The 21,225-nt window shown below is 35.1% G+C and overlaps 1 protein-coding gene across 1 annotated transcript in view; it reads right to left on the reverse strand.

Annotated features, from left to right (window-relative positions):
- The window catches only part of rnf34b (ring finger protein 34b), a 22,203-nt gene extending 8,158 nt beyond the window's left edge, over nt 1-14,045 (reverse strand). The window contains exons 1-2 of the mRNA XM_073829196.1: nt 13,939-14,045; nt 483-707 (exon numbers count right to left, since the gene is read on the reverse strand). Coding sequence (XP_073685297.1) covers nt 483-707; nt 13,939-13,944 — 231 coding nt within the window. The 5' untranslated portion in view covers nt 13,945-14,045. The remainder of the gene's footprint in view (nt 1-482; nt 708-13,938) is intronic.
- Between the last annotated feature and the right edge of the window lie 7,180 nt (nt 14,046-21,225).

The following is a 21,225-nucleotide window of genomic DNA, read 5'->3' on the forward strand; positions in this document are numbered from 1 at the left end:
GTGTCAAATGATCCTTAAGAAAACATTATAATATGTAACTCTGGACCACAAAAACCATAGAGTGTATGGTTTGTCAGAATAGGACAATATTTGGCCGAGATACAACTATTTGAAAATCAAGAATCTGAGGGTGCAAAAAAGTCAAACATTTGAAAAAAAAAATATTTTTTAAGTTCTTAGCAATGCATATTACTAATCAAAAATTTTGTTTTTAAATATTTACAAAATATCTTCATAGAACAAAATCTTTACTTAATATCCTAATGATTTTTGGCATAAAAGAAAAATCGATCATTTTGACCCATTCAATGTATTTTTGGCTATTGCTATAAATATACCCAGCTACTTAAGACTGGTTTTGTGGTCCAGGGTCACAAATGCTGATTTGCTGCTCAAGAAACATTTTTACTATAAATGTTGAAAACAGTTGTCATTTATGTCATGTCCTAAGAATCATACTCCACAAACCCCAGACATCCTACCTTCCTTCTGAACACGGAAAAGGCCAGTCCGCAGGCTTTGCACGCCAGGCCTGCGCTTCCTGAGGTGGTGCTGCTGGGTGGGTAGGTGGAGTAACCAGCGCTGGGGGCGAAGCGGAACGGTCCGGCTCCAGCTCCAAAGCCTGGCTGCTGAGTGCGGACCGCCCCTGTGCCCATCACCTCGTTCAGCAGCCCGCAACATGATGCCCACATGGAGGAGGCCCCTGCCTGGAGAAGAAAGATATGTTAAAAATATGTTCAGATGTAGGGCTGGGTATTGAGATAAATGTCATGATTTGAGTCCAATTTGTTTGCGTATATTCCTATACCAGGTAGAGGACATGTGCATTTTCTTAAGGATAAAATCTCTCTCAAAAAAGGCTGTAAACAGGGAATTCTATCAGTTGGTACAATACTACAGTATTAAAAAGTGAAAATTTAGCTGATTTCTATACAAACATTATAATTACACATAAGGAACTTTTTACAATAGCCTAATACATTTTTAATGCTGTAGGCTAATTATATTTCCTCTCCCATTCGTTTTTTGAAATACACTACCAGTTTTAGAAGTAAGATTTTTAATGTTTTTAAAGAATTTTCTTCTGCTCACCAAGCCTGCATTTATTTAATCCACGATATAGCAAAAGCAGTAATATTGTAATGTATTTACAATAACTGCTTTCTATTTGAATATATTTTAAATCTTAGTGATCAAAGCTAAATTTTCAGCTTCAAACTCGGGGGCACCATAGAAGTCCATTATATGGAGAGAAATCCTGAAATTTTTCCTCAAAAAACAATTTCTTCACGACTGAAGAAAGAAATACATGAACATCTTGGATGACAAGGGGGTGAGTACATTATCTGTAAGTTTTTGTTCTGAAAGTGAACTACTCCTTTAATAATGATAATCAAACTGTAAATGGAGTCGATCAACTTCCTAAAGCTTGACAGTCATTATTACCTCTTTATGGGTCGACATTTTATTCCATAACATTACAAAGATTTCACATCTATGGTTTTGATGCTGTTAGATTAAGTGTGGAAGCATTTGTTGTGTCGGTTTCTTCTTCACTTATGTTTTGGAAGTTCTGCACAGACGGCGTGTAATAACTCCCCTAGCATATAACTATGAAAACACAGATTCTCAGAGCACAAGTACAGCTCAAATAGGCCTTTTTTAAGTATAAGTCAAGTATACTTAAATATTTTCAGCATATTTCTAAGAAGTATATAAAGCACATTTCTGAGAAGTACAGAAAAAGTAGGCTGAAAGTATACTTTCCTAGTTTTAGTTTAACAGAAGTATACTAATAGCACACTTGAATAAACATCTTTTTCATAAGGGTACCCTAAATTTGCTCCCTGGGTATTCAGACATGGAGTGTGTTATGAAAAAGCAATGGCAAAAAAACTATCCTGTACTTTACCCCAGAGGGCAGATTTGTGCACAGGACACAGATGAAATCAGACACATATGCTTTACTGAGCTTCACATTATGTAACTTGTACATCATAAACAACTGAATGCACTCAACTTCAACACTCATAAACTCTCCTAGTAATCAACTAAAATGAATCAATGCTTTGCAGGCCTTAAGTGAATCCTCAAGAAACATGATACAGTTTAAATTGCTGTTAGGCCCGACTAATTCTAGCCCACGTTTTAAGCATTAAAACGGTGTCGGTACAGCAAAATGGCTGTAAGAGCTAAACAGCCGAGATGAGTGGACGTCTCTCAGGTTTCAGCCAAATGCACGTGCAAACCAAACAATGCTTTCATAAGAAGCATAAAAAGCAGGCCTATTCTTTCTCTGCAATGGTCTGGGGTTTCTAATTTACTTAAGGTGTAAATTTAGAAGATGTTGGTTAAGTCAGTAAGCTTTCACGTTGCTGGATGTTTCATAATACCGCTGACATACGGTCTGGTTCAAACTGGAGCTATTACTATAGCCATGAACTTCCCACCTAGAGAAAATGATGATCTGATTGACTGTAGAACAACCAACCAGAGCTATATTTTTATGTGTTTATCTGAAAAAACTCACATAAGTTGCGTAAAGTCAGTAAACCAGATTCGTGCTTGGTCAGTGAGCTCAACAACATGCATAAGACCTCAAAACAAATACAAACCATCGTTTTTAATCAACAAATCCTCATGCATACATACAAACATTACAATATTGACATTATAAACACGGTTATTCAGTTGACCGGCGGCTTTCATCAGCGCCTGTGACCCAACATGGCGTGATGTCTTGTCTCAGAATAACACTCGGGAGCTGGTGGGGGGTTGGGGGTAGGTTGGCGATGGAAGAATACATCTTCTGTTTAAGAGCAGGACAATCGATGAGCTAAAATGAGCATACATGCATGCTATGGTGCAGAGCGACAGAGAGAGAGATGGGCTGAGCGGATCAAATATGTTGTTGCTCTTATACTCGGTGCAGAGGAGGTTAAGCCAGGCGGAGCTCTCCGTTTGCCCCGTGGCTTTGTTGTTTATACACTTACGTAATGCAGGCCTACACTGCTCTTTGCATCTTTCTGTATGTTTGAGCACACAACAGTTAGATATTAGTGCTTTTGCATATTTAGAAAGACAACAGAGTGCAAAATAAAATAATAAAATACATATAAAATAAAAAACTTAAAATGTAATAGAAGATTTGACATAAACACAACAGCAATGTTGCATTTATTTGATATAAAATACAGTAGCGATAATAGTAATATTGTATAATATTTTTGAAATTTAAAATAACTGTTTTCTATTTCAATATATTTTAAAATATAATTTATTCTTGTGACGCAAATCTGGATTTTCAGCGTCACTGCTTCAGTCTTCAGGGTCACGTGATCCTTCAGAAATCATTCTAATATGCTGATTTCCTGCTTAAGAAACGTTTATTATTATTATCAATGTTGAAAACAGTTGTGCTTCTTCATATTTTTGTGGAAATTTTTTTTTTTTTTTTTTTTGATGAACATAAATTTTCAAAGAACAGCATTTATTTGAAATAGAAATATTTTGTAACCTTATGAATGTGGTAGCTGTTACTTTTGGTCAACTAAATGTGTTTGCTGAATAAAAGTATTAATTAAAACTTTATGGTTTCAAACTTTTTTCTTGCAAATGCGAGTTTGTATCTCGCTATTCTGACTTTATCTCTTGCAATTGTGAGTTTATATCATGCAATTCTGAAAAAAGTCAGAACTTGCGAGTTAATTGAGAGTTAAAAAGTCTAATTTTGAGGGGGGAAATGTTAATTTGCGAGTTTATATCTCGCAATACTGAGAAAAAAATGTGAGTTTATATCTTGCCATTTTAATTTTATAACTCGAAATTGCGAGTTTATATCAAACAATTTTAACTTACTTTCTCAGAATTGCAAGTTTATATCTCACAATTCTGACTTTATAACTCACACTTGTGAGTTTATTTCACAATTCTGAGAAAAAGGTTAGATTTGCAAGTTTATATCTCGCAACTCTGACTTTATAATTCATAAATGCGAGTTTGTATCATGCAATTCTAAGAAAAAAGACTACTGAGAATACTAAGAAGAGTCAGATTTGTGAGTTAATATCTCGCAACTTTATAACTCACAATTGCGAGTTTAATAGTTTATATCACAATTCTGAGAAAAAAGTCAGATTTGCAAGTTTATATCTTTCAATTGACTTTATAACTCACAATTGTGAGTTTATATCAAGCAATTCTGACTTTATAACTCACAACTGTGACTTTAAATCACAATTCTGAGAAAAAAATTTGATTTGTAACTTTGACTTTATAACTCATAATTGCAAGTTTATATCACAATTCTCAGGAAAAAAGTCAGATTTGCAAGTTTATATCTCGCAATTCTGACTTTATAACTCACAATAGCAAGATTATATCACGCACTTCTGAGAAATAGTGAGTTTGTATCACGCAATTCTGAGAAAAAAGTTTATATCAAGCAATTCTGACTTTTTAACTCACAGCTGTGACTTTATATCCCAATATTGAGAAAAAAATCAGATTTGTGAGTTTATATCTCGCAACTCTGACTTTATAACTCACAATTGCGAGTTTATATCACAATTCTGAGAAAAAAAGTCAGATTGGCAAAATTATATCTTGCAATTCGGACTTTATAACTCACAATAGCAAGATTATATCACACAATTCTGAGAAATAGTGAGTTTGTATCACGCAATTCTGAGAAAAAAGTCAGAATTGCAAGTTGATATCACACAATTCTGAGAAAAAAAAGTCAGATTTGCAAGTTTATATCTTTTTTTTTCTCAATTCGGAGAAAAAAAGTCAGAATTATGAGATAAGTCGCAATCACCTTGTTTAATTTTTTATTCAGTGGCAGAAATGGGCTTCCATAAAAAATGTCAGAATCCCATTGTATAATAAAACTGTGGTAACTTGGTATCAGCCATAAAATAACTATAAGAAACAAATACATAATACATAATAAGACTAGCAAGTAATTCTTTATCATCACTGTCTAACTAAGCCAGTTCAACAACCACAACCTTCATGCTGAAATCTGTGCTGGCAGGTCATTCATATTTCCTGTTTATAAGATTCTAAATAATGCTGGCTGTTGATGAAGTGCAGGCTGGCTTTGAGTGGAATCCCTCTGGCAGTGCACTCAGTATTTGAACAGTGTGGCAGTTAGCGTGATCTCCGTGTTGCGTAACATAAGGTCAGGGCGTGAAGTCGCTGCTCGTGCTTCAGCCTGGCAGAGAGCCGGTGCCACAGCTTCCCTCTGTCACTTCAATTAGAGCCCCGTGAGCTCAGCGAGCAGGCCACGTCCATCACAAAACCACTGAGAGAAACACCGCAGCTCATCTTTAACACCCAACATCTCCCATCCCAGCAGTTTCTGTGTATTTATGCATTTGTTACCAGGGATATTATAGATAACCAAAACAAAAATGAGCACAGAACACCATTTAGAGTTCCAGCCGCTGCCACACAGATCTAATATAAACATGAGATTTCTTTCCCAGCTGTTTACCTTTACAGATATAACCGGATGTTTTTATAACTCATGTTTTTAACATAAACTTGTATTTCACAGCTTAAGCGCAATAAGACATGAAAGAGAACTTAGTCAGTACTCACACAAGGGTGCTGAATTTTTGTTGTCATAAATCAAAATGTTAATTATTTTACCAAAATAAAAGGGATCATAAAAAATGCATGTTATTTTTTATTTTGTACCAACCTGAATAAGATATTTCACATAAAAGACGTTTACATGTAGTCCACAAGAGAAAATAATAGTTGAATTTATAAAAATGACCCCGTTCAAAAGTTTACATACACTTGATTCTTAACACTGTGTTCTTACCTGAATGATCCACAGCTGTTTTTATTTTGTTCAGTGATAGTTGTTTATGAGTCCCTTGTTTGTCCTGAACAGTTAAACTGCCTGCTTTTCTTCAGATCCCACAAATTCTTTGGTTTTTCAGCATTTTTGTGTGTTTGATCCCATTTCAACAAGGACTGTATGATTTTGAGATCCATCTTTACACACTGAGGACAACTGAGGGACTCATATGCAGCTATTACAGAAGGTTCAAACGCTCACTGATGCTCCAGAAGGAAAAACAACGTTTTAAGAGCCGGGGGTGAAAACTTTTGAACAGAATGAAGATGTGTACATTTTTCTTATTTTTCCTTTTAGTACTGTCCTTCAGAAGCTACAGAAGATACTTACATGTTTCCCAGAAGACAAAATAAGACAAAAACAAAATAATTTACCCTAATCTTCAAATTCAAAAAGTTCATGCATGGTTTTCCTTCTAGAGCATCATTGAGCGTTTGAACCTTCTGTAATAGTTGGATATGAATTTCTCAGTTGTCCTCAGTGTGAAAAGATGGATCTCAAAATCATACAGTCATTGTTGGAAAGAGTTCAAATACACAAAAATGCTGCAAAACCAAAAAATGTGTGGGACCTGAAGGTTTTTCAGAAGAACGGCAAGCAGTTTAACTGTTCAGGACAAACAAGGGACTCATAAACAACCATTGCTAAACAAACAAACAAAAAAACACACAGCTGTGGATCATTTAGACAACAACAGAATATTAAGAATCAGGGTCATTTTTATAAATTCACCTATTATTTTCTCTTGAGAACTATGTGTAAACATCTTTTATGTGAAATATCATATTCAGGTCAGTACTAAATAACTAAAAAAATGCATTTTGTATGATCCCTCATATTTTAGTAAAATAATTAACATTTGGCAGATTATGAGGTCAAAAGACATCACCCACTGTGATAGTTAAAAATGGCTTATACAGATTCAACATCATGCATTAGAGAACATCATTTACAACCATATGCAACTGATTATTTATTAAGCTGCAGATGCATTAGGAATATTTTCGTAATGCGTTAAAGGCTTCAAAGAGGAAATTAGAAATGACTGACTAAACAGAATGAAAACCCATCACATTCACGTTCCAGTGTTTGTTTATATAACAGCACAAATGCACAAATGCACATGTCGCCTGGCATTCTAAAGCACATCTGACCCAGCAACAGTGCTGGTAGTTTCTGACAGGTTGACAGTCTCTAGATACAGTCTCCTGCTTTTAGAGGTCTGATTCTTGATGACCAGACCAAGCATGTTCAGAGAGCCTCTTGTCCTTCAAGAAAAACAGAGCATTACAGTTCCCCTAAGTCAAGATTTGCTGCAAAGGGATTCATTTGAAAGCGAATCTTACGGTAAATGCTTATTTTTAATTGATGAGCACACTTGACTCTAGAGAACTAAATTCAGACTAATGTCTCCAGCGCTCACGGTATAATACATGCAGAAACTTATAACTGCATTAAGCGCTGGGAATAAGAAAACTCGACAAGGTAAGTTGCACTTGAGCCTGATGCTTCTTAAAACAATGAATCAGCACATCTGATTCACAGTGGAATAATGGAAAAGCAAATTCTCAGTCTGTCCTCTGACCTTCAGCAACAGCTCTGTAAAGCTCAGGAAGAACTAAGGAGTGTGGAATTCCTTCTTACTGACAGAAAAACATGACTTCTAATGACTTCTGACTAATGAGCATTCACATGAGAGTGCATAACTAATTACACATAAGAGACTGAGGAGCTTTGAACATGTTGGTTTTAGAAATGCTTCTGAAGCCAACAAAAATATTCAAACATTCCCATTAAAGGGATAGTTCACCCAAAAATGAAAAATCTGTCTCACCCTTATGTTGTTCCAAACCCGGAAGACCTTTGTTCATTTTCGGACCCGTCTATGAAGGGTCAGAAACCTCTTGGGTTTTATTAAAAATATCTTAATTTGTGTTCTGAAGATGAACGAAGGTCTGATAGGTTTTCATTTTTAGGTGAACTATCCCTTTAAGTTCTAATTAGGTTAAAAATACAGACAAAACTGTAATATTACTGCAATTTAAAATAGTGGTTTTCTATTTTAATATACTTTCAAATAGAATTTATTCCTGTGACGCAAAGCTGAATTTTTAGCGTCATTACTCCAGTCTTCAGTGTCACATGATCCTTCAGAAATCATTGTAATATGCCATTTTATTATCAATGTTGGAAACTGCTGCTTAATATTTTGTTGGAACCTGTCATACTTTTTTACAATTCCTTGATAAATAAAGTAAAAAGAACAGCATTTATTCAAAATAGAAATCTTTGGTAACAATATACACTACCGTTGAAAGTTTGGGGTCAGTAAATATTTTCTTAATTAAAAAAAAATAAATTAATACTTTTATTCAGCAAGGATGTGTTAAATTGGTAAAAAAATGACTTCTATTTTGAATAAATGCAGTTTTTTTTATTCATCAAACAATTCTAAAAAAAATATCACAGGTTCCAAAGAATATAATAATAATAAATTAGTATATTAGAATCATTTTTGAAGGATTGTGTGACACTGAAGACTGAAGTAATATAACTTTGCATCACAGAAATAAATTATATTTTAAAAGGATATTAAAATAGAAAAGTGTTATTTTAAACGGCAATACAATTTCATAACATTACTTTTTCCTGTATTTTTAATCATGCAATACATGCAACTTTGATTAGCATAAGAGACGTTAAAAATATATTAAAAATGAAAAAACATTGAAAATCTTACTGCTTTGCAAACTTTGTAAACTTTTGAATGGCAGTGTGTGTTAATATTAATGTTACTTTTATATGTTCTCTGAACCATCTGAAACAATTAGGAATAACATTAGTCCAACTAAAATATTGAAGAAAAATATTCCATGAACAATGTATAAATAACATTTCTTTTTGTTCAAATGTTTATTCAAAACTTTACGAAAATTTCTGAGAACACCTGTTAGCTGTGAATAGTTTATCCAAAACTGAAAATGATGAGTCAAGCCACAAAAAGAACTCAAAAAACACCATAAAACTGATCCATATTACACTAAAACAGTATAAAAGTCTGTTTTATAGTTCTGTAATGGTATTTTTGTCCTTTTTGGAGCATAACAGAGCATATTGGAAAATAGCTATGTGCAGATTCCTCAAAAAATACACTTTTCCATTTTATGATTTCATTTCATGACCAATCCCTTACTGGGATCTAATAAGATATCTTTAATAGTATTCAGACAAAGTTTTTTTTTTCCCCCGCTCTCTTTATTACAGAATGTCTGGCATTTCCAATAACAATCTTCTGGGGGAGATATGCCATTGCATTTCCACAGCGTTTTAAAATTAAACCGATGGACGCAGATTATCTCCATCTAAAACTTGTGTTTAACTCTTTGTCTAGATATATAAATAATGACTTCATTTATTGTGTTAATACATCTTGGCCTAATATCCAAGAATATGAATGTAAGAACAGATTAATATCATTGCACAATATTAAAGTTCCAAAATTCCGCCATTAACAATTCCTAATTTAGATAACTGAATAACTCACATATAAAAACCCAGATGCTTTCATCTTATGTCTTATTCGAAAAGCTTTTCTACTCAGATTAAGCAAAAGCATTGTCACAGAAAAGTGGTTATTCTCAGAAAAAGCTTTCTTTCGGAAAATAGTTCGTCCTTTTGCTTCCCGGGGAGAATGTGTGCTTTATAACACAGTGTCATTACATAAACCGCAGGGAGAAACAAAACCAGACAGTGGAGCTCTTATGAATGAGAGGAATTATTCATGAACCTGAATTATCTGACACGTGATTAACCCTCTAATTATATCCACTCACGCTTTTCTTCGTGGCTGCTCCCTGAAGAGGTGAGGTCAACACATTAGCTAAAAGTAAAAAAAACTGCCTCATACTTTAATGGAAATAAGTGTGTTTGAAATAATTTAGTCACTATGTGCTAAACTCAAGCTCACTGCTGACAAAAAAATCTCATCACAATTTGATCATTTCTTGCCTGCATGTACCGGTACATCACATTACATCAGCAAATTCCAACAATTAACTAAAAAACATTTTAAATGCAATTAGGTCTGTCAAATGATTAATCGCAATTAATCGCATCTGAAATAAAAGTACTATATGAGTGTGTACTGTGTATATTTATTATATATAAATATACATGTGCATGTATTTTAAAAATACATTGCATTCATCATGTCTTAATTCAACTGTGACATTTTAGACAGAAAATTGCTCCTTGCGACTGATGTTTTAATGAGATTCTCCTCAAATTTTAGAGTTATAGCAACTCAAAATCATACTTTAACATTCCACTATTATGACATCATTAACCACTACGCTATAATTGTGATGTTTTAGTGTTAGAATTATGTTTTCGTATCATTTCATATCAGCCTAGCCAATCATAACAATCATTTTCATTGTGATATCATGATCACTATGCCATAATTGAAATGTGACATTTTAGGCAAGACTGTCTGAACTTCTGCCTTCTGGCCTTAACCATTAGTAAATAAACTACAGAATGTTACGTTGTCTAATACACGCACAAATTGCATTTATTCTGACAGTGCTTCACGAGCTTAGCCAGGGTTTAAAGTCCAAAGAGCGAGGAAAATCTGGATGATGAGAATAAACCTGCTGCTGATAAGATTAGGAACTACACTTCTATTCCGGCGTAATAGTCAAGGAAGTTTGCTGCCGTAATATGGCCGAAGCAGGCGGAGTATTATCAGAAATGAGTTCCCAGCTAGTTTAGCATTTGCACATGTGCTGCGTGATATTACTGCGCCTGCTTCGGCCATATTACGGCAGCAAACTTCCTTGACTATTACGCCGGAATGGGAGTGTATTCCTAATCTTATCAGCCTAGAAAATTGAAGCTTTGCATTTCCACCGGTCTTAGTACACGATATAACTACAGAAGAGTCAAGTTTTAAATAGGACAAATATCGAAACTCGTTGGTCATTTTTGAACGTGATGCTATTGGTCTAATAGGATTCAATGATCTATGCTAAGCTATGCTAAAAGCGATATCGCCAGAACAGGAGAAGGGCTGAATGGATTTCAAAACGGTAAAACTAAACTTATTAATTTGGGGGAGTTGGAGAATGAGCCTATTTCCAAAAAAAGTGGAGTGTTCCTTTAAGTTGGTTCCGCTATAAGGAAAAAATCTAAGCGATCGCGCCGGAGCCTGTGGAAAATATTTAAATTCTTGCCGAAAGATGCATAGGTGCGTTTTCTTTAAATTCGTATGGTTAGACTTTTGTATGGTGTTTATAACGAATGCCATTATAATTTGTGATTTATTTCATAATGTTTATTTATAAATTTGTACTATAATTTTGTAGCTGCTATTTTGTAGCTAATATTTTCAGATTTTTATTTAAAGGATTTGTCGACAACAACTGTTTTTTTTCTCTCAATACAATTTTGTCTGATATGTGTATAGCAGCTTTTTTATTCATGCAGCAAATGTTTTAAAACTAGTAAGTACGTAAATACGTTTTTTTTTTTAACTTTACATGATTTTAAGGAACTTTTAACTATAACTTTTCGGGTAGTTTAAAGTAAAGCATTGTCATGAATTTGTTGTAAATTACAAAATGCATTGTTATAGGCCTATATAGATGGAAGAATATTGTTTTAGCAAAGTACAGTCGCATATAGCATTATACTGATGTATCAATTCATATTACGCAATTCCTTTAAAAAAATCTCCTTTTGCTCAGCTGCGCATACAATCTTAGCAGTCATGTCTGTGATTGGCTATTGTTCAACGCTGCAAAAACATGCTTTAAAATATATTTTAATATAGAACTTTATTCAAGTTAATTTTTTATATATATAATTAGGGCTGTCGCGATAACCGCAATATCGCAATACCGCGCTATTGACGTGCATAACCGCAGAGGAATGCAACAACCGCAGCAACCGCGATATTTTCCTGTTTTCTTTTTTCCTAAGGATTTGCCCTTCTCACTTAATGCCTGTGCGCTGAATATTAAATTAGTAATAAGTTAGTAATGATAACATAATGTGTTTATTATGAGGCTCAGTAGATATGCACTTAACAAGCCTAATCAGACAGCGAATGAGAGAGAGATCGACTGAGCATGTGCGATTACCTGCGTCTGTCTTTCAGATCGAGTCATGTATGTATGTGAAACTAGCTTGTCATGTCCAAGGAAAGTGAAATCTCTGTCTTAACATCGGTGCTCTGCTGGTCAGCTGAGCCTTTAAAAGTGGCGATTAAAGTTAAAATGATTTTAACATCGTGTTTCATTACGTCTCTCTTTGAATAAATAAGCGTTTTTGAACGTATAGTTGAATGAACGGATTAAAGACTTACTCAACGATAGTCTCTTGCCTCCATCTTGTGGCGTAAAAATGAAACTGCACTGACTGACAGCTCGCCTAAAACACGCAGGTGAAATACTGACAGAAAGTCTCTCGTCCAGTCAGACTCGAGGGTGCGCACTAACTGTTATATACACGAAGATTTCAGATGCAAAGCCTCTAAGTATGTCTGACATTTTTCTTCAAAATTTGTATTTCTTACTGGCTAGGTTTCTATGTAAGTACTGTTTACTTCACTTCATATATCAACGCGATTTGGTTTCGGTTTATTGATTTCTGAATATGACCTTACATTGTAACAGCCTACACACAATTATATGGCGGTAATACCGCATACCGCGCTACTGAGCCACTCAAAATTACCGCAAGGGAAATTTCTTAACCGCGACAGCCCTATATATAATATATATATATATAAATTATTATATATAAAACTGTGCCCCCCTATGAAAACGAAATGCCCCCCCCAATGAAAATGGTCTGGCGATGGCCCTGCATTCCCTTATGACTGTCTGAACTGAAAGTGCATTCACAATAGTCCAGCAATCATCAAAATCAGAATCACATTCATTTTCATACCTAATCTGACATCATAATCACTACACACACACAATTAAATTGAGACTTTTTAGTAGGAGTATCTATCTGAATTTCTGGTCATTAAGATTATGCTGACTGTTATCACAATTACAATCAACTCTGATGTCACAATCACTGTGTTATCATTTATTTGTGATATTTTAGTTGAGGAAATCCCTTCTGTCTCTCATGATTGTCTGAACTGCCCATTGACAAGAATCATCACAATTGACGTCATAATCACTACGCACGTAATGAAAATCAACGCATTTTAGTAGGAGAAACTGTCTGAATCGCTAATTCCTTGATAGTCGCTTAACTGTCACTAATCTGAGGTAAAACCACTGCTGTTATTCATTATTCAGTTGTGACGCTTTAGTAAGGGAAGTCGCTTCTGACCCTCATGCCTGAATCGGAATTACAATAATTTGATCACTATTCTGACGTCATAATCACTAAGCACGTAATTAAATCGCGACATTTCAGTAGAAGAAACAACTTCTGTCCCTCCTGGCTGTCTGAATCGGCGGTCCACTGATATTCGCCTGACTGCGATCAAAATCGCAATACTTGTATCGCTATTCTGACGTCATAATCACTCCGCTATAATTTAATTGTGACGTTTTAGCAGAGGAAATCACTTTCGTCCCTCATGACTGTCTGAGCTGCTTGTCCATTCATATCAGCTCATCCAGTGACTGCTGGCGGAGACTATCCTCCAATCTCATTAGAGAAGTGCCGCGATAAACTGGGTTATGATGATCACTGCTAGCTTGTACACTCTGTTCCAAGCGTCCACTGGACGAATCAACCCGCACCTGTCCTGGTATCTACTGATGCCGATAGTAGCAATAAAAGAATACAATGCAGCTGTCACCCAAGCAAACACTCGTAATGCAAGAGCATGCAAACGAAAGAACAACACGCGCACTGCTATTTGCAAGACGTCATTTGATGCATTCAAACTGATGCAACTCTTGAGAAGTCTGGATGTTGACATATTCAACGTCAAACAGCCTCAGGAAATTATTTGGTTGTTTCCACGCAGATGGCAAATCTCGCCGATAACGACACAAATCTGACATCTTTTTCTTTTTAACGTTACATACCTTCATTGCAACTCCCGTCCGCGAATACTGTCGAATACTAAAGTGGTTTTCATCGCAAGGACGCTCAGGAACACTCCAATACGTCTTCTCTTTCTATCATCCTTGTGTATGTGTAGAAAAGAGCATAACGTAATGGCAAAGCGCGGATCCGCCAATCCTGAAATAGCAAGGCCCGCTGGTATGTATAGCAGCCAATCGGCGTCGCTCTCGCCGGCGAGTGGGCGTGTCTTAGCGGCACGCATGTGTGCAGGCATCGGGTTGATGCAGCGACACTGTAGTGTGACCCTTAACTGTTTCTCAAACAGATTATGTGTAAAACGGTGATAATTATGTCCAGCTCTAAACTGCATTTCTCTACCCGTGCTAATTAAGTCCCCACTCTCAGTTTTATAAGGAAACTGTCTTAATGTGCGAATTATTCAGGGTCTTTGAACATTGTAAGGGAATTTCTGTGTTCACGTTCGTTTGGAGCAAATAAATTGACTTTTTAAAATATTAATGTGTGTGAATGTATGCACCACTAGTCAACAGTTTTTGAACAGTAATTTTTAAAATGTTTTTAAAGAAGTCTCTTCTGCTCACCAAGCCTGTTTATTTGATCTAATGTACAGCAAAAACAGTAATATTTTTACTATTTTAAATAACTGCTTTCTATTTGAATATATTTTTAAATAAAATCTAAACTTTTAGCATCATTTCTCCAGTCTTAAGTGTCACATGATCCTTCAGAAATCATTCTAATATGCTGATTTGCTTTTCAAGAAACTTTTTGTTGTTGTTGTTGTTGTTGTTGTTGTTGTTATCAATATTTAAAACAGAATTCTTTGATGAATACAAAGATCCGAAGATCAGCATTTCTTTCTTTTGAAAAAGAAATTCTAGAAATTAATACTTTTTATTTAGCATGGATGCTTTAAATTGATCAAAAGTGACGATAAAGACATTTCTAATGTTACAAGATTTCTATTTTAGATGAATGCTGTTTTTCTGAAATTTCTATTAATCAAAGAAACCTGGAAAAAAATCCACTCAGCTGTTTTCAACATAATACTAATAATGAGATTTATTTATTTATTTATTTATTTATTTTGAGCAGTAAATCAGAATATTAGAATGATTTCTGAAGGATCATTTGACTGAAGTAATGATGCTAAACATTCAGCTTTGAAATCACAGGAATAAATTACATTTTAAAATGTATTAGAAAGCAGTTATTTTAAATCGTAAAAATTACATTTCACAATTTTACTGTTTTTGCTGCACTTAAATACAGGCTTGGTGAGCAGAAAAAACTTTAATAAACCCATTAAAATCTTACTGTTCAAAAACTTTTGACTGGTAGTGTACATATAATATATAATTATTTATAAATGTAAAAATGTGATATAAGATGGCAGTACTTATGTATTTTTAACATCCAATGCCAGTGGAAAGCAGTGGAGCGGTTAAGCGGCCTGTTGCTGTGGTTACCTCTTTAGGCAAAAGCGATTTCTTTTCGTGAGCGTTTCTCTGACTAACTTTTAATCTAAATTTGTGGTTATGTGGAAACACTAGAGACAGTTAAACGATTATGATACAGACTGGCTAATGTTTGTTCGGTCTACAATCTACAGTGAAACATGCTCTAATGTTCTAGCAGTGACAAGGTATTTCACAATTATTAATCCCCACAAACCGTTGCTCTTAAAGGAGAAGTTCACTTACAGAATGAAAATTTCCTCAATTTTTCCTCACCCCCATGTCATCCAAGATGTTCATGTCTTTTTTCACTTGCAAAGAAATTAAGTTTTTTTGAGGAAAACATTACAGGATTCTTCTTCATAATGAACTTCAATGATGACCAACAGGTTAAAGGTCCAAACTGCAGTTTCAGTGCAGCTTCAAAGGGTTCTACACCATCCCCACTGAGGAATAAGGGTCTTATCTAGTTAAACGATATATACTAATAATAATTATATACTTTTTAACCACAAGTGCTCTTCTTGCACTAGCTCTGGGGTGCTCATGCATAATCACGTTGAAAAGTCTGTGTACTTTGGTTAAAAAGAGTAGGGTGAGGCAAAAAACTCCATCTCATTTTCTCTTCCAACTTCAAAATTGTCTGTCATCATTGTTTTACCTTTTTTGTAAAGGGCATTTGACTTTCTCTGCATGTTCGCTTTATAAACACTGGGTCAGTAACCTACTTCTGCCTGCATCACGTGTGACCTTTCCAATGCGATTAGATATGTGAGGTTGAGCTAGTGCAAGACAAGCATTTGTGGTTAAAACTTATATAAATTTGCATTTTTCTTAGAAAATGACAGATCATTTCGCTAGATTAGACCCTCATTTCTAAACTAGGATCATGTAGAGTCCTTTCAAACTGCAATTTGGACCTTATATAAAGTCCAATATATGAGGAAAAATCCTGGAAGATTTTGCTCAAAAACCTTAATTTCTTTTTGACTGAAGCAAGGTATGAATATTTTGGATGACATGGGGGTGAGTAAATTATCAGAAAATTTTGATTCTGGAATTGAACTTCTCCTATAATACTTTAATACTGAAACACCATGGCCTGGTATCATAGACAGGGTTTAGCCTAAGCCAGGATTAGGCCATAGTTCACTTAAGACATTTAAGTATTTTTTATAAATGTACCTTAGAAAAAAACATTATGTTGTGCATCTTAAGACAAAACAAAGGCATTTATATATTTTAAGATCAGTCAGTGCACTTTAGTCTAGGATTAGGCTTAAATCATGTATGTGAAACCAGGGACATATGTTCCAAAACTCATCTTATAGCTGTCCAGTGTTTTAGCATGTCAAGACAAACCATTTAAACTCAGAATGCATTTAGAAATACCTACATATTTAATAACATGGATAAAATAATACAGTAAATAGAGCATGCTCACCAACTGTTTTACAATTAAAATGAATGTAATATTTTAGTCGCATCAGGGTTGAACGTTTCAACATTGCATTGCAACGTCGCTGTTTTACAATAAACTGAGAAAGCAGGTCATCTAGTGGCCACATAAGTGAACGACAATTCATATATTCAGGTGCATCTCAATAAATTAGAATGTCGTGGAAAAGTTCATTTATTTCAGTAATTCAACTCAAATTGTGAAACTCGTGTATTAAATAAATTCAATGCCTATACAGATTGAAGTAGCTTAAGTCTTTGGTTCTTTTAATTGTGACGATTTGGCTCACATTTAACAAAAACCCACCAATTCACTATCTCAACAAATTAGAATAATTAATAAGACCAATAAATAAAACATTTTTAGTCAATTGTTGGCCTTCTGGAAAGTATGTTCATTTACTGTATATGTACTCAATACTTGGTAGTTGCTCCTTCTGCTTTAATTACTGCCTCAATTCGGCATGGCATGGAGGTGATCAGTCTGTGGCACTGCTGAGGTGTAATGGAAGCCTAGGTTTCTTTGACAGTGGCCTTCAGCTCAGCTGCATTTTTTAGTCTCTTGTTTCTCATTTTCCACTTGACAATACCTCATAGATTCTCTATGCAGTTCAGGTCTAATGAGTTTGCTGGCCAGTCAAGCACACCAACACCATGGTCATTTAACCAACTTTTGGTGCTTTTGACAGTGTGGGCAGGTACCAAATCCTGCTGGAAAATCAAATCAGCATCTTTAAAAAGCTAGTCAGCAGAACAAAGCATGAAGTGCTCTAAAATTTCTTGGTAAACGGGTGTAGTGACTTTACTTTTGGTTTGTGGTGGCTCTTGATGTCTTGACCCCAGCCTCAGTCCATTCCTTGTGAAGTTCACCCAAATTCTTGAATCGATTTTGCTTGACAAGTCTCTCAAGGCTGCGGTTCTCTCAGTTGGCTGTGCATCTTTTTCTTCCAAACTTTTTCCGTCCACTCAACATTCTGTTAACATGCTTGGATACAGCACTCTGTGAACAGCCAGCTTTTTTGGCAATGAATGTTTGTGGCTTACCCTCCTTGTGAAGGGTGTCAATGATTGTCTTCTGGACAACTGTCAGATCAGCGGTCTTCCCCATGATTGTGTAGCCTAGTGAACCAAACTGAGAGAGCATTTTGCAGGTCTTTTAAGTTAATTAGCTGATGCATGTCAGCATATTCTAATTTGTTGAGATAGTGAATAGGGCTGTCGCGATAACCGCAATATCGCAATACCGTGCTATTGACTTGCATAACCGCAGAGGAATGCAACAACCGCAGCAACCGCGATATTTGCCTGTTTTCTTTTTTCCTAAGGATTTGCCCTTCTCACTTAATGCCTGTGTGCTGAATATTAAATTAGCAATAAGTTAGTAATGATAACATAATGTGTTTATTATGAGGCTCAGTAGATATGCACTTAACAAGCCTAAACAGACAGCGAATGAGAGAGAGATCGACTGAGCATGTGCGATTACCTGCGTCTGTCTTTCAGATCGAGTCAGGTATGTAAGTGAAACTAGCTTGTCATGTCCAAGGAAAGTGAAATCTCTGTCTTAACATCGATGCTCTGCTGGTCAGCTGAGCCTTTAAAAGTGGCGATTAAAGTTGAAATGATTTTAACATCGTGTTTCATTACGTCTCTCTTTGAATAAATAAGCGTTTTTGAACGTATAGTTGAATGAACGGATTAAAGACTTACTCAAAGATAGTCTCTTGCCTCCCTCTTGTGGCGTAACAATGAAACTGCACTGACTGACAGCTCGCCTAAAGCACGCAGGTGAAATACTGACAGAAAGTCTCTCGTCCAGTCAGACTCGAGGGTGCGCGCTAACTGTTATACGAAGATTTCAGATGCAAAGCCTCTAAGTATGTCCGACATTTTTTCTTCAAAAATGCTGCTTTCTGGCTAGGTTTCTATGTAAGTACTGTTCACTTCACTTCATATATCAACGCGATTTGGTTTCGGTTTATTGATTTCTGAATATGACCTTACATTGTAACAGCCTACACACAATTATATGGCGGTAATACCGCATACCGCGCTACTGAGCCACTCAAAATTACCGCAAGGGAAATTCCTTAACCGCGACAGCCCTAATAGTGAATTGGTGGGTTTTTGTTAAATGTGAGCCAAATCATCTCAATTAAAAGAACCAAAGACTTAAACTACTTCAGTCTGTATGCATTGAGTTTATTTAATACGAGTTGAGTTTAACACAATTTGAGTTAAATTACTGAAATAAATGAACTTTTCCACGATTCTAGTTTATTGAGATGCACCTGTATATACAGCACGCTGTTGAAATAAAAAATAAGTTATCAGGTTTTTTTTCTAGAAGTATCCCAGTCTGTGATTAATTTAAAATGAATGTATGATCCAATCCAACATCATACATTTATGTAAAATACATAAGCACAGGTGTCATCTGTTACGAATTCAGTGCAACATGAGTTTAAACTTTCCCATATACACAGTACAATTTTAATGAGAAAATAGCTGGGGGCCATGTGTGATCTTACAGTATGTACAAATGAGTCACAGTGTTACAGAAGGTACAGTAACCGCAGCCAACAGGAGAGAAAATGCAGTGGTTTACATTCACATTCATGCTCTCAACCCTCAGGGGTAAACACAGCCACACGACATACTTAAACTGTATTGTTTATTACCCATCCCCCTTCTATCTATCTATCTATCTATCTATCTATCTATCTATCTATCTATCTATCTATCTATCTATCTATCTATCTATCTATCTATCTATCTATCTATCTATCTATCTATCTGTCTGTCTGTCTGTCTGTCTGTCTGTCTGTCTGTCTGTCTGTCTATCTATCTATCTATCTATCTATCTATCTATCTATCTATCTATCTATCTATCTATCTATCTATCTATCTATCTATCTACCTGCCTGTCTGTCTATTTATCTATCTATCTATCTGCCTGTCTGTTTAAAAGAGAGTAATAGAGATATAAAAACAAAGTTCACACCATGGATATGTGTTATCAGATTACAAGCAAGATTGTTTTGATACAAGTGAAGGAAGGAAGGCAGAACATTTGCCATCTGTCAGAGTGAAGTTATGCATCATATACTTGCCAAAGTAAACAAACCTGAGAAACAAGTTGGCAAGTTTATGAAATGTGATTCCATCTAAAGACTTATGACACAAATTCCTATCAGTTCGTTATGAAGGTGCCTCCAGCTTAAAAGCAACCTCAGTAAGAACTAAGTGTGAACTAATTAAAAAACAATATTCCTCTTAAAATCATTCATGCATGTATGATCTAATCTTTATTTGCAGTCTTTGAAGATAATTTCTTTTTCTAGATCCTTTGCATGTTAAAGTAATTCAAACTGTTGTCCAATAGGGGGCGACATTGACCATAAAACATGAACCTTTAGTAGCCAGTGTGTGAGCTTTTGTTGTAAATGGAAATTGAAGTATTGTATGAAAGGATGACAAGCTGAAAGCAAGCTTTTTACAATTACTGATCAGTCAAAAACTTAAAAAACTCCTTAACCTCTTTTAAAAAATGTAACAGGATAAAAGATTTTAATAGTCCTAGAGATTGGAGTACAGACAATTTTTAATAATTTATTTAATTCTTGAAGCAAAATACAAAATACAATGAAAATTATGATTTACTGTTTTATTGAGGGTGTAAGTACTTTAAATATGTGACCCTGGACCACAAAACCAGTCGTAAGTAGCAATAGCCAAAAATACACTGTATGGGTCAAAATGATCAATTCTTCTTTTATGCCAAAATCATTAGGATATTAAGTAAGGATCATGTTCCATGAAGATATTTTGTAAATTTCCTACTGTAAATATATCAAAACTTAATTTTCGATTAGTAGTATGCCTTGTTAAGAACTTCATTTGGACAACTTCAAAGGCGATTTTCACAATATTTAGATATTTTGGCACCCTCAGATTACAGATTTTCAAACAGTTGTGTCTTGGCCAAATATGGTCCTATTCCAACAAACCATACAATAATGTAAAACTTATTTATTCATGATGTATAAATCTCAGTTTCAAAAAAATGTACCCTTATGACTGTTTTTTGTGGTCCATGGTCACATATGATATATGATATATTTATACTTAACATTTGTATTAATATAATACAAACTGTAAACAATGCCTGCTATTAAACATAGTAATTCACAGTGTACATCCAAATCTTACGTACATTGTATCGGAATAATCAGAATGACACAGTGTATGTTACGGGAAATTTCAAAATAGCAAGAAGAGTCATACCACTCTAGTTTAGTTTTCCCAGAACTTTTCTGGTCTTCCAGGAACAACTTACATGCAAAGTTTCATGCGGAACTTCCCTGGAGT

Source organism: Garra rufa, chromosome 23 (genome assembly GCF_049309525.1).
Source record: "Garra rufa chromosome 23, GarRuf1.0, whole genome shotgun sequence".
Lineage (NCBI taxonomy): Eukaryota > Metazoa > Chordata > Actinopteri > Cypriniformes > Cyprinidae > Garra > Garra rufa.